Source organism: Haliotis rubra, unplaced genomic scaffold (genome assembly GCF_003918875.1).
Source record: "Haliotis rubra isolate DU_JTF1 unplaced genomic scaffold, ASM391887v1 Scf2, whole genome shotgun sequence".
Taxonomy (NCBI): Eukaryota; Metazoa; Mollusca; class Gastropoda; order Lepetellida; family Haliotidae; genus Haliotis; species Haliotis rubra.
The window spans coordinates 1,031,659-1,045,516 of NW_025766002.1; the positions used below are offsets into that span (position 1 = coordinate 1,031,659).

At 38.6% G+C, this 13,858-nt stretch overlaps 2 protein-coding genes across 2 annotated transcripts; both read right to left on the reverse strand.

Annotated features, from left to right (window-relative positions):
• Positions 1 to 2,386: 2,386 nt before the first annotated feature.
• LOC124275314 (arylsulfatase B-like) lies at positions 2,387 to 4,149 on the reverse strand. Its single transcript, XM_046710812.1, has one exon. It carries the CDS (start codon positions 4,114 to 4,116, stop codon positions 2,626 to 2,628), a length of 1,491 nt encoding a protein of 496 aa, XP_046566768.1. The 5' UTR covers positions 4,117 to 4,149; the 3' UTR covers positions 2,387 to 2,625.
• LOC124275315 (arylsulfatase B-like) lies at positions 2,387 to 10,899 on the reverse strand. Its single transcript, XM_046710813.1, has 2 exons — positions 9,174 to 10,899; positions 2,387 to 2,422 (listed from the first exon to the last, which is right to left on the reverse strand). The coding sequence occupies exon 1, from the start codon at positions 10,866 to 10,868 to the stop codon at positions 9,378 to 9,380; it is 1,491 nt and encodes a 496-aa protein (XP_046566769.1). The 5' UTR covers positions 10,869 to 10,899; the 3' UTR covers positions 2,387 to 2,422; positions 9,174 to 9,377.
• Between the last annotated feature and the right edge of the window lie 2,959 nt (positions 10,900 to 13,858).

Sequence of the window (13,858 nt, forward strand, 5' to 3'; positions counted from 1 at the left end):
ATACCAAAGTGATTACGAGAATAATACCAAATTGATAACTTCAGTAATACCAAAGTGATTACGAGAATAATACCAAATTGATAACTTCAGTAATACCAAAGTGATTACGAGAATAATACCAAAGAGAGAGCTACAGTAATACCAAAGTGATGGTTGTCATGGTGGTACATTACAAACTGCGTTTTCATTTGAAAATATCACTGTTCTGATGACACGACCAAATAATATCCTGGCGTTCCTTTCCTCTGTCCATTTGATACAAAAGAAATACTTAAATGTGTATTATACTATTAACAATTATTCATATTTATCTTATTTTAAACCTTTCAAAACTTTATAGCCGGTTTAGAAATGCCGGTATCCTTAATACTTGCTAAAGTGTAGGCAGTTTTGTTTTCTTATAACTATTTTCTTCTTTAGACAAACTGTACGATCACAACATGGCCAAAATTACTACAATTCCTGGAAACCTCCCTACCAATCTACCCACTTACCTACCTATCCATTTGCCTGCCTGTCTTCTCAAACAGATAACGGTTAATGACCCCTTTGCCTCCCTATTTACCACGACTTTAACTGAAAACAATAGGTGAGAGCACAGTCAGGCATGTAGGCTTACGCGATATCTACATAACATCTCGAGCAACAATACTGAAAAAACATTAATGCACGCAGCATCCAATCCGATCACATGTTTGTGTCACGTGTAGGAAATGGACCTGAAACGTTCTCGCCGGTGTTATGTCCCAAATGCACGACGAACACAAAGTATGGTCTCATTTTGAAGTCATATACGGAAATGTATCGAGCATAAACACAAAGACTACCAAAGGTGCTAATCACACCCAGCAACATGAATGACGAGCACCCACAAAACGCTGTTTTCTCAATGTTAATGAGCATAAAAAAAACACGCCCGTTCTCTTTAATGTTAATGGCATAAAACGCCCGTTTTCTCTTAATGACATAAAAAACGCCCTTTCTCTCTAATGCATAAAATGCCCGTTCTCTTTAATGTTAACGGCATAAAACGCCCGTTCTCTCTGATGTTAATTAATGTTATTGGAATAAAACGCCCTTTCTCTCTAATGTTAACGGCATAAAACGCCCGTTCTCTCTAATGTTAACGTCATAAAAACGCCCGTTCTCTCTAATGTTAATGACATAAAACGCCCGTTCTCTCTAATGTTAACGTCATAAAACGCCCGTTCTCTTTAATGTTAATGGCATAAAACGCCCGTTCTCTCTGATGTTCACTCTCTAATGTTAACGGAATAAAAACGCCCGTTCTCTTTAAATGTTAACGGCATAAAACGCCCGTTTCTCTCTAATGTTAATGGCATAAAACGCCCTTTCTCTTAAATGTTAATGGCATAAAAACGCCTGTTCTCTAATGTTAATGGCATAAAACGCCCGTTCTCTCTAATGTTAATGACATAAAACCTCTCGTTCTGTCTAATGTTAACGGGCATAAAACCCTCTAATGTTCCATAAGAACCCTCTCTTTGCCACACTATGTTGCTTCTGTAAAGGAAGTCCACATTAAACCTTGATTCTCCCGAAAACTTAACGTTTGAACAACGACTAGTGGTTCAGCGCTGGCGCTCTTGACCCCAACGACGCCTTGCGGCATGGTGAACGTCTGCCAATCCTGGGCATCGGGCATGCAGTTTCCAGCTCTGAAGCGGAATCGTTTGTACGCTCAATCTAACTCCTGTTGCTCCGTGGAGCTCCTCTCCAATTGGTTTCGTAACGCAGTCATTCTGCTAAAATGGTCTGGTGCGCCAGTTGTCGCCCCTGATTGACCAGATTGACGTGTGTCATAAGTGTTACTTGTTCCTCGATGTCGTGATTGTAGTCTGCAAGTTACTGACTGTGAAACCTTACTCTATCTTGTTCCGACTTCCATCATGACAGTTGCTTGCGTGACTGACGCCGTTTGTATATAATATCAGAACAACCTTAGGTCTGGGTTACTGAAATGTCGCTGAAATGTACAACACTCTGACAACTTTCACTTAAAATTTCGATATTTACCCCGACCACGTTCACGTGCTCATATCATGAAAAACGCTTGCGCGAAATTGGCGTTTCTGTACGAAATTCAAAACGTATTATTGGTGTACAAATCATCCTCTAAATCTATATACAATAACTCAACTTGGTTCTCCAAAATGTTACCCATAAATGGAATACGACCAATTTTTAAAAATGTAAAAATACGCGCTTAACCACAAGACTACCAGTCCAACAACAACTAAGTCAAGGTCTAAAGACAAGCATACTTACATTATCAACATCTCAAGGTTAACATGTAGGTTTTCTGCTGTCATCGTTTACATCCAGGTATAGATACAGATAGTATCATAGATAACATGTGACCATATTGGACACGAACGTCGTTTATTTGTGGTTGTACCACCTTTAGAGTTTTTTAATCGAAAAAGCAGACATGTCTTCATTTAAACTGCGGCTTATCAATCAAACAATCGAACAGGAACGGGTAATTGTAACATAACAACCAATGAATTTAAAATGACAAGTTTCAGTCACTTATTTTATAGCTGATTGTCAATTAAATTAGCTGTAACTTTTCTGGTGGCCAACACAATATATTCACAAAAATCAGCACCAGCCTGGGCTCCAGTTGCCTCCATAGAGATCTGGATTAGATTTAGGATCATTCGGTGGTTGATAAGCTGGTACTCGTGTCTTCTCCCAGTTCTCAAGGCGTTGTTTCATCATCGTTACAAGCTCGGGGTACTTAGCAGACAGGTCGAAATGTTCAGTTGGGTCGGAGGTGATATTGTACAACATATACGGAGGGAACTGAAATTGGGAGTCCTGGGTATCTGAACTCTCACCAGACGTTGGAAGAGGAACCCATCCACTGTGAGCTCCCGGTGACCCCCGCATCAGTTTGAGGTCACCATATCTAATTGCTGAGGAGTTGGTCTTGTCGTAGATGTTGTAGACGAACTCATTCCTCTTACTTGGTCCACCATTGATGAGCATGTCGTACTGACTGACTCCGTCCATGTTGGGATCTGTGTTCTTTCCACCAGCCAACTCCACCAAGGTCGGGTACCAGTCCACAGCATGCATCATTCCAGTGTTGAGGTAGCCCGTCTTCTTTAGCAGGGATTTACTGTAGATGAATCCAGTTCCTTTCGTCCCACCTTCCCATAGTGTAGCCTTAGTTCCACGTAGCGGAAGATTATTTGCAGCACCATGAAAAGGTCCGCCATTGTCAGTCGTGAATACCAACAGCAAGTTTTCAATGAGTCCCGTTTCCTCTAAGGCATTGGTGATGTTGGCAACAGCTTCATCAAGGGCACTGATCATACCGCAGTAGGTCCTTCGTGTTAAGTTGTGGATATGGTCGTTCAACTTCTCATACTCAGGAGGAACTTCGAGTGGTGCGTGTACAGCTTGAAATGGCAGATACAAATATAACGGCGTGTTCTTATCGTGAGATTTGATGATATCAACTGCCCGTTCTGCAAACACATGAGTTGAATATTTACCCTTGGCTTCCGTATATACAGATGTATTGAAGCGTAGATCGTAGCCAGAGAATTTGTCATATCCTCTTGTGTGGTTATAATATTCTTCAGCGCCAGTGTAATACCCAACAAAGGTATCAAAGCCACGGTAGGTCGGAGTATATTTTATGTTACAGAAGCCCACATGCCATTTCCCTACAGCATGGGTGCTGTATCCCAGTTCCTTTAACTTCTGAGGGAGGAAGGTGAACTTGATGGGAACAAAGCCAGGAGATGTTGGCCTGATGATACCGTCCTGTAGTCCAGTGTGATATGGGAAGTACCCAGTCATGAAGCAGTTTCTGGATGGTGAACATACGGGCTGGACATAGGAGGAGTTGAGGATGACTCCAGCTTTGGCTAACTTGTCCAGGTGAGGCGTCAAAACCTGTGGATTACGGAAACCAATATCATTCCAGCCCAGATCGTCCGCAACTATGAACACGATGTGTGGGCTGGCTGCTTGACTTCCATTAAGGAATACCAGAATAAGGACAACAGTCGTAACAAGCTGTACAGGCTTCATGACTGAGGCTGTTGTGTTGGGGAGCAGCTTTATCTCTATAGACATGTGATATTACATGGTCATTACGCAGCACACGTATGTCAGTGCACAGAGATATTGCTCACATGTTACGTTTGGGGCCTATATATGTGTGATGTTAAAAGTCAAGGTCTCAGATCGCATGACTGATTATCAAGTCGATGTCAACATGAAGACGCATACAATAATATTGTGATACTTACGTGCCCTGCAAGACTCTGTACTAGATTTGTCTGATCCCGATGGAGAAGGACCCTGAGTATTTAACAATTGCTGATCTGTCTGGTGTGGACTCGAATATTACAGGTAGTCTTCATGCATAGTTCTAGCCGGAATATTTTTTCTATAATTGACAATTTTTATATTCTGTTTCCCCTGTTACAATAAAAGACAATAGAGCCAAGGGACTCTAAGGCCTAGAAAACTTTGACAACAGGAAAATAGGATGTTAGTCAGTTGTGTCGATGTAAGTCAATAGCATCGATGTTAGTTAGTAGTGCCGATATGAAACATTAGTGCCGATGTAAGTCAATAGCATCGATGTTAGTCAGTAGTGCCGATATGAGTCAGTAGTGCCGATGTAAGTGGCGAATAGTAAGGAACCATAAAGATGCATAGCAGGGCCTAGATTTTCGAAGCTCTCTTTTTTATAGCGCTAAGATAGTCGTAAGTCTATGTTAATGTATGGCACTTACGACTATCTTAAGGCTAAGAGAGCTTCGAAAATCTAGGCCCTGGAAATGAAGATTCACTGTAACTTCTTCAACCACTCCTTAACAATGTGCATTCGGTTGTCGTGTGTTTCTAATAATCAAAGGTTATTTATAATCTAAATTAAGTTATTTGAATCGTTTGTTTCGAATAAACGTTACCCACATGGAAAAAAACTCTGTATCTGAACGTCAGTGACATATTGAAGTCACGGAATCCTGTTGACCGCCAGTGTCACGTACCACAACCTTGGGCCAAAGGTTAGAGAGGTCAACCAATAAAACAAAGGATTAAGGTCAATGTGTTAACATGGCCTCACGACTTGACGCTTTATAAATAACTGACCAATGGGGCTGTCTCTTGTTGTTTGTCCCGCGAACCAGACGTGGATGGAGTATGTCTAAAAAAAGGCCGTTTACTAAATTTCTACATCGAGATTAATGAAAACTAACTAAAAAGGCAATGATTCTAGTATTTACAAAATATTCGAGACTAGAGCTGTAAAAGATACAGTGTCAATACAGGTAAGATACTTACTCGACATCGGTTTGAGGATCCACCCTGAAACATTTCAACAGAATATCCATAAGAAGTATCGTGCCTATATTGTTAATCAACAACTGCCATAATGATAATCATACAGATAAAGTATTTGACTGGGAATAAACATTTAGTTGCCTTATTTATTTTCATTTGTAGTGTCTCATATATAACCAGCTATTGATTTAGCATCTACACATAAACAATGCTGTTGAGATTACAACTATTAATGTCTACAGTATTACCTACTGTGATACTTCCAGGAATACTAAAGTGATAACAACAGTAATAGTAATACAATAATACCAAAGCGATAACTACAGCAATACCAAAGTGATAACTACAGCAATACCAAAGCTATAACTACAGTAATACCAAAGTGATAACAATAATACCCAAAGTGATACCAACAATACAAAGTGATACCTACAGTAATACCCAAAGTGATAACTACAGTAATACCAAAGTGATTACTACAGGAATACCAAAGTGATAACTACACAGTAATACCAAAGTGATAACTAGGTGAATAATACCAAAGTGATAACTACAATAATACCAAAGTGATACCTAAATAATACCAAAGTGATACCTACACAGTAATACCAAAGTGATAACTACAGTAATACAAAGTGATAACTACAATAATAAAACCAAACCAAAGTGATAACTACAATAATACCAAAGTGATAACCTACAATAATACCAAAGTGATAACTACAATAATACCAAAGTGATAATTCTACAATAATACTAGAAAGTGATAACTACAGTAATACCAAAGTGATACATCAAGCAATATCAAAGTGACAACTACAGTAATACCAAAGTGATTACGAGAATAATACCAAATTGATAACTACAGTAATACCAAAGTGATTACGAGAATAATACCAAAGTGATAACTCAGTAATACCAAAGTGATTACGAGAACAGTAATACCAAAGTGATATACCCTACAGTAATACCAAAGTGATACCTACAATAAAACCAAAGTGATAACCTACAATAATACCAAAGTACCACAATAATACCAAAGTGATAATTACAAAGTGATATAACTACAGTAATATACCAAAGTTGATAACAAAATACCAAAGTGATAACTACAATAATACCAAAGTGATTACAGAATAATACCAAAGTGATAACTACAGTAATACCAAAGTGATAACTACAATAACACCAAAGTGATAACTACAGTAATACCAAAGTGATAACTACCACAATATATACCAAAGTGATAACTGCAGTAATACCAAACTGATAACTTCAGGAACGCCAAAGTGATAACTACGAGTAATACCAAAATACCATAACTACAGTAATACCAAAGTGATTACGAGAATAATACCAAAGTGATAACTTCAGTAATACCAAAGTGATTACGAATACCAAACCAAATTGATAACTTCAGTAATACCAAAGTGATTACGAGAATAATACCAAAACGATAACTTCAGTAATACCAAAGTGATTACGAGAATAATACCAAAGAGAGAGCTACAGTAATACCAAAGTGATGGTTGTCATGGTGGTACATTACAAACTGCGTTTTCATTTGAAAATATCACTGTTCTGACGACACGACCAAATAATATCCTGGCGTTCCTTTCCTCTGTCCATTTGATACAAAAGAAATACTTAAATATGTATTATACTATTAACAATTATTCATATTTATCTTATTTTAAACCTTTCAAAACTTTATAGCCGATTTAGCAATGCCGGTATCCTTATAACTTGCTAAAGTTTTAGCAGTTTTGTTTTCTTATAACTATTTTCTTCTTTAGACAAACTGTGCGATCACAACATGGCCAAAATTACTACAGTTCCTGCAAACCTACCTACCCCCCTACCCATCTACCCACTTACCTACCTATCCATTTGCCTGCCTGTCTTCTCAAACAGATAACGGTTTATGACCCCTTTGCCTCCCTATTTACCACGACTTTAACTGAAAACAATAGGTGAGAGCACAGTGGGGCATGTAGGCTTACGCGATATCTACATAACATCTCGAGCAACAATACTGAAAAAAATTTAATGCACGCAGCATCCAATCCAATCACATGTTTGGTGTCACGTGTAGTGGAAATGGACCTGAAACGTTCTCGCCGGTGTTATGTCACCAAAGGAACACAAAGTATGGTCTCATTCGAAGTATATACGAGATGTACGAGCATAAACACAAGACTACCAAGGTGCTAATCACACCCAGCAACATGAATGAGCCACCCACAAAACGCTGTTTTCTCTAATGTTAATGGCATAAAATGCCCGTTCTCTTTAATGTTAATGGCAAAAAACGCCCGTTCTCTCTGATGTTAATGGCATAAAACGCCCGTTCTCTTTAATGTTAAAACGCCCTTTGTAACGTCAAAAACGCCCGTTCTCTCTAATGATGTTAAAACGCCCGTTCTTCCATAATGTTATTGGAATAAAAACGCCCTTTCTCTCTAATGTTGACGGGCTTAAATCGCCCTTTCTCTCTAATGTTAACGTCATAAAAACGCCCGTTCTCTCTAATGTTAATGACATAAAATCGCCCTTTCTCTCTAATGTTAACGTCATAAAAACGCCCGTTCTCTTTAATGTTAATGGCATAAAAACGCCCGTTCTCTCTGATGTTCACTAATGTTAATGGAATAAAAACGCCCGTTCTCTCTAATGTTAACGGCATAAAAACGCCCGTTTTCCCTCATGTTAATGGCATAAAAACGCCCTTTCTCTTAAATGTTAATGGCATAAAAACGCCTGTTCTCTCTAATGTTAATGGCATAAAACGCCCGTTCTCTCTTTCTCTAATGTTAACGTCATAAAAACGGCATAAAACCCGTTCTCTCTGATCGTTCTGTCTAATGTTAACGCCATAAGAACCCTCTTTCCGTCTTTGCCACACTATGTTGCTTCTGTAAAGGAAGTCCACATTAAACCTTGATTCTCCCGAAAACATAACGTTTGAACAACGACTAGTGGTTCAGCGCCGCCGCTGTTGACGCCAACGACGCCTTGCAGCATGGTGAACATCTGTCAATCCTGGGCATCGGGCATGCAGTTTCCAGCTCTGAAGCGGAATCGTTTGTACGCTCAATCTAAGTCCTGTTGCTCCGTGGAGCTCCTCTCCAGTTGGTTTCGTAACGCAGTCATTCTGCTAAAATGGTCTGGTGCGCCAGTTGTCGCCCCTGATTGACCAGATTGACGTGTGTCATAAGTGTTACTTGTTCCTCGATGTCGTGATTGTAGTCTGCAAGTTACTGACTGTGAAACCTTACTCTATCTTGTTCCGACTTCCATCATGTCACTTGCACGTGACTGACGCCGTTTGTATATAATATCAGAACAACCTTAGGTCTGGGTTGCATAACTGAAATGTACAACACTCTGACAACTTTCACTTTAAATTTCGATATTTACCCCGACCACGTTCACGTGCACATATCATGAAAAACGCTTGCGCGAAATTGGCGTTTCTGTACGAAATTCAAAACGTATTATTGGTGTACAAATCATCCTCTAAATCTATATACAATAACTCAACTTGGTTCTCCAAAATGTTACCCATAAATGGAATACGACCAATTTTTAAAAATGTAAAAATACGTGCTTAACCACAAGACTATCAGTCCAACAACAACTAAGTCAAGGTCTAAAGACAAGCATACTTACATTATCAACATCTCAAGGTTAACATGTAGGTTTTCTGCTGTCATCGTTTACATTCAGGTATAGATACAGATAGTATCATAGATAACATGAGACCATATTGGACACGAACGTCTGATTTCTTTGCACTTAAGACCATTGTGCGTTTAAGGTTTTATTTGTACCACCTTTAGAGTTTTTGTAACCGAGAAAGCAGACATGTCTTCATTTAAACTGCGGCTTATCAATCAAACAATCGAACAGGAACGGGTAATTGTAACATAACAACCAATGAATTTAAAATGACAAGTTTCAGTCACTTATTTTATAGCTGATTGTCAATTAAATTAGCTGTAACTTTTCTGGTGGCCAACACAATATATTCACAAAAATCAGCACCAGCCTGGGCTCCAGTTGCCTCCATAGAGATCTGGATTAGATTTAGGATCATTCGGTGGTTGATAAGCTGGTACTCGTGTCTTCTCCCAGTTCTCAAGGCGTTGTTTCATCATCGTTACAAGCTCGGGGTACTTAGCAGACAGGTCGAAATGTTCAGTTGGGTCGGAGGTGATATTGTACAACATATACGGAGGGAACTGATACTGGGAGTCCTGGGTATCTGAACTCTCACCAGACGTTGGAAGAGGAAACCATCCATTGTGAGGTCCCGGTGACCCCCGCATCAGTTTGAGATCGCCATATCTAATTGCTGAGGAGTTGGTCTTGTCGTAGATGTTGTAGACAAACTCATTCCTCTTACTTGGCCCACCATTGATGAGCATGTCGTACTGACTGACTCCGTCCATGCTGGGATCTGTGTTCTCGCCACCAGCCAGCTCCACCAAGGTCGGGTACCAGTCCACAGCATGCATCATTCCAGTGCTGAGGTAGCCCGTCTTCTTTAGCAGGGTTTTACTGTAGATGAATCCAGTTCCTTTCGTCCCACCTTCCCACAGTGTAGCCTTTGTCCCACGTAGCGGAAGATTATTTGCAGCACCATGAAAAGGTCCGCCATTGTCAGTCGTGAATACCAACAGCAAGTTGTCAATGAGTCCCGTTTCCTCTAAGGCATTGGTGATGTTGGCAACAGCTTCATCAAGGGCACTGATCATACCGCAGTAGGTCCTTCGTGTTAAGTTGTGGATATGGTCGTTCAACTTCTCATACTCAGGAGGAACTTCGAGTGGTGCGTGTACAGCTTGAAACGGCAGATACAAATATAACGGCGTGTTCTTATCGTGAGATTTGATGATATCAACTGCCCGTTCTGCAAACACATGAGTTGAATATTTACCCTTGGCTTCCGTATATACAGACGTATTGAAGCGTAGATCGTAGCCAGAAAAGTTGTCATATGATTTTATGTGCCTGTAATAGTCCTCAGCGCCAGTGTAATACCCAACAAAGGTATCAAAGCCTCGGTAGGTCGGAGTGTATTTTATGTTGCAGAAGCCTACATGCCATTTCCCTACAGCATGGGTGCTGTATCCCAGTTCCTTTAACTTCTGAGGGAGGAAGGTGAACTTAATGGGAACAAAGCCTGGAGATGTTGGCCTGATGATACCGTCCTGTAGTCCAGTGTGATATGGGAAGTACCCAGTCATGAAACAGTTTCTGGATGGTGAACATACGGGCTGGACATAGGAGGAGTTGAGGATGACTCCGGCTTTGGCCAACTTGTCCAGGTGTGGCGTCAGAACCTGTGGATTACGGAAACCAACATCGTTCCAGCCCAGATCGTCCGCAACTATGAACACGATGTGTGGGCTGGCTGCTTGACTTCCATTAAGGAATACCAGAATAAGGACAACAGTCGCTACAAGCTGTACAGGCTTCATGACTGAGGCTGTTGTGTTGGGGAGCAGCTTTATCTCTATAGACATGTGATATTACATGGTCATTACGCAGCAGACGTATGACAGTACACAGCGATATTGCTCACATGTTGCGATTGGAGCCTGTATATGTGTGATGTTAAAAGTCAAGGTCTCAGATCGCATGACTGAGTATCAAGTCGATGTCAACATGAAGACGCATACAATAATGTTGTGATACTTACGTACCCTGCAAGACTCTGTACTAGATTTGTCTGATCCCGATTGAGAAGAACGCTGAGTATTTAACAATTGCTGATCTGTCTGGTGTGGACTCGAATATTACAGGTAGTCTTTATGCACAGTTCTAGCCGGAATATTTTTTCTATAATTGACAATTTTTATTTTCTGTTTCCCCTGTTACATTAAAAGGCAATGGAGCCAAGGGATGTTAGTCAGTTGTGTCGATGTAAGTCAATAGCATCGATGTTAGCAGAGATCATATAATATATATATCTATTATATGGTCTCTGATGTTAGTTAGTAGTGCCGATATGAGACATTAGTGCCGATGTAAGTGGCGAATAGTGGCGAACCATAAAAGATGCATAGTAGGGCCTTGATTTTTCGAAGCCTCTTAGCGCTAAGATAGTCGTAAGTCTATGTTCATGTATGGCACTTACGACTATCTTAACGCTAAGAGAGCTTCGAAAATCTAGGCCCTGGAAATGAAGATTCACTGTAACTTCTTCAACCACTCCTTGACAATGTGCATGCGGTTGTCGTGTGTTTTCTAATAATCAGAGGTTATTTATAATCTAAATTAAGTTCTTTGAATCGTTTGTTTCGAATAAACGTTACCCCACATGGAAAAAAACTCTGAACGTCAGTGACATATTGAAGTCACGGAATTCTGTTGACCGCCAGTGTCACGTACCACAACCTTGGGCCAAAGGTTAGAGAGGTCAACCAATAAAACAAAGGATTAAGGTCAATGTGTTAACATGGCCTCACGACTTGACGCTTTATAAATAACTGACCAATGGGGCTGTCTCGTGTTGTTTGTCCCGCGAACCAGACGTGGATGGAGTATGTCTAAAAAAAGGCCGTTTACTAAATTTCTACATCGAGATTAATGAAAACTAACTGAAAAGGCAATGATTCTAGTATTTACAAAATATTCGAGACTAGAGCTGTAAAAATACAGTGTCAATAAACAGGTAAGATACTTACTCGACATCGGTTTGAGGATCCACCCTGAAACACTTCAACAGAATATCCATAAGAAGTATCGTGCCTATATTGTTAATCACCAACTGCCATAATAATAATCATACAGATGAAGTTGTTGATTGGTAATAAACATTTAGTTGCCTTATTTATTTTCATTTGTAGTGTCTCATATATAATCAGCTATTGATTTAGCATCTACACATTAACCATGCTGTTGAGATTACAGCTAATTATGTGCACAGTATTACCTACTGTGATACTTCCAGGAATACCAAAGTGATAACTACAGTAATACCAAAGTGATAACTACAGTAATACCAAAGTGATACCTACAGTAATACCAAAGTGATACCTACAATAATACCAAAGTGATAACTACAATAATACCAAAGTGATAACTACAGTAATACCAAAGTGATAACTACAGTAATACCAAAGTGATAACTACAATAATATCAAAGTGATAACTACAATAATACCAAAGTGATAACTACAATAATACCAAAGTGATAACTACAATAATACCAAAGTGATACAGTAATAATAATAACCACAATAATACCAAGGATAACTACAGTAATACCAAAGTGATAACTACAATAATACCAAAGTGATAACTACAATAATACCAAAGTGATAACTACAATAATACCAAAGTGATAACTACAATAATACCAAAGTGATAACTACAATAATACCAAAGTGATAACTACAGTAATACCAAAGTGATAACTACAATAATACCAAAGTGATAACTACAGTAATACCAAAGTGATAACTACAATAATACCAAAGTGATAACTACAATAATACCAAGGTGATAACTACAATAATACCAAAGTGATAACTACAATAATACCAAAGTGATAACTACAGTAATACCAAAGTGATAACTACAGTAATACCAAAGTGATAACTACAATAATACCAAAGTGATAACTACAATAATACCAAAGTGATAACTACAATAATACCAAAGTGATAACTACAATAATACCAAAGTGATACCTACAATAATACCAAAGTGATAACTACAATAAGGATAACTACAATAATACCAAAGTGATAACTACAGTAATACCAAAGTGATAACTACAATAATACCAAAGATAACTACAATAATACCAAAGTGATAACTACAATAATACCATAAATACCAAAGTGATAACTACAATAATACCAAAGTGATAACTACAATAATACCAAAGTGATAACTACAATAATACCAAAGTGATAACTACAGTAATACCAAAGTGATAACTACAGTAATACCAAGTGATACCAAACTACAGGAATACCAAAGTGATAACTACAGTACCAAAGGATACAATAAATACCAAAGTGATAACCCAAAGTGATAACTACAGTAATACCAAAGTGATAACTACAATAATACCAAAGTGATAACTACAATAATACCAAAGTGATAACTACAATAATACCAAAGTGATAACTACAGTAATACCAAAGTGATAATTACAGTAATACCAAAGTGATAACTACAATAATACCAAAGTGATAACTACAGTAATACCAAAGTGATAACTACAGTAATACCAAGTGATAACTACAGTAATACCAAAGTGATAACTACAGTAATACCAAAGTGATAACTACAATAATACCAAAGTGATAACTACAATAATACCAAAGTTATAACTACAATAATACCAAAGTGATAACTACAATAATACCAAAGTGATAACTACAATAATACCAAAGTGATAACTACAATAATACCAAAGTGATAACTACAATAATACCAAAGTGATAACTACAGTAATACCAAAGTGATAACTACAATAATACCAAAGTGATAACTACAA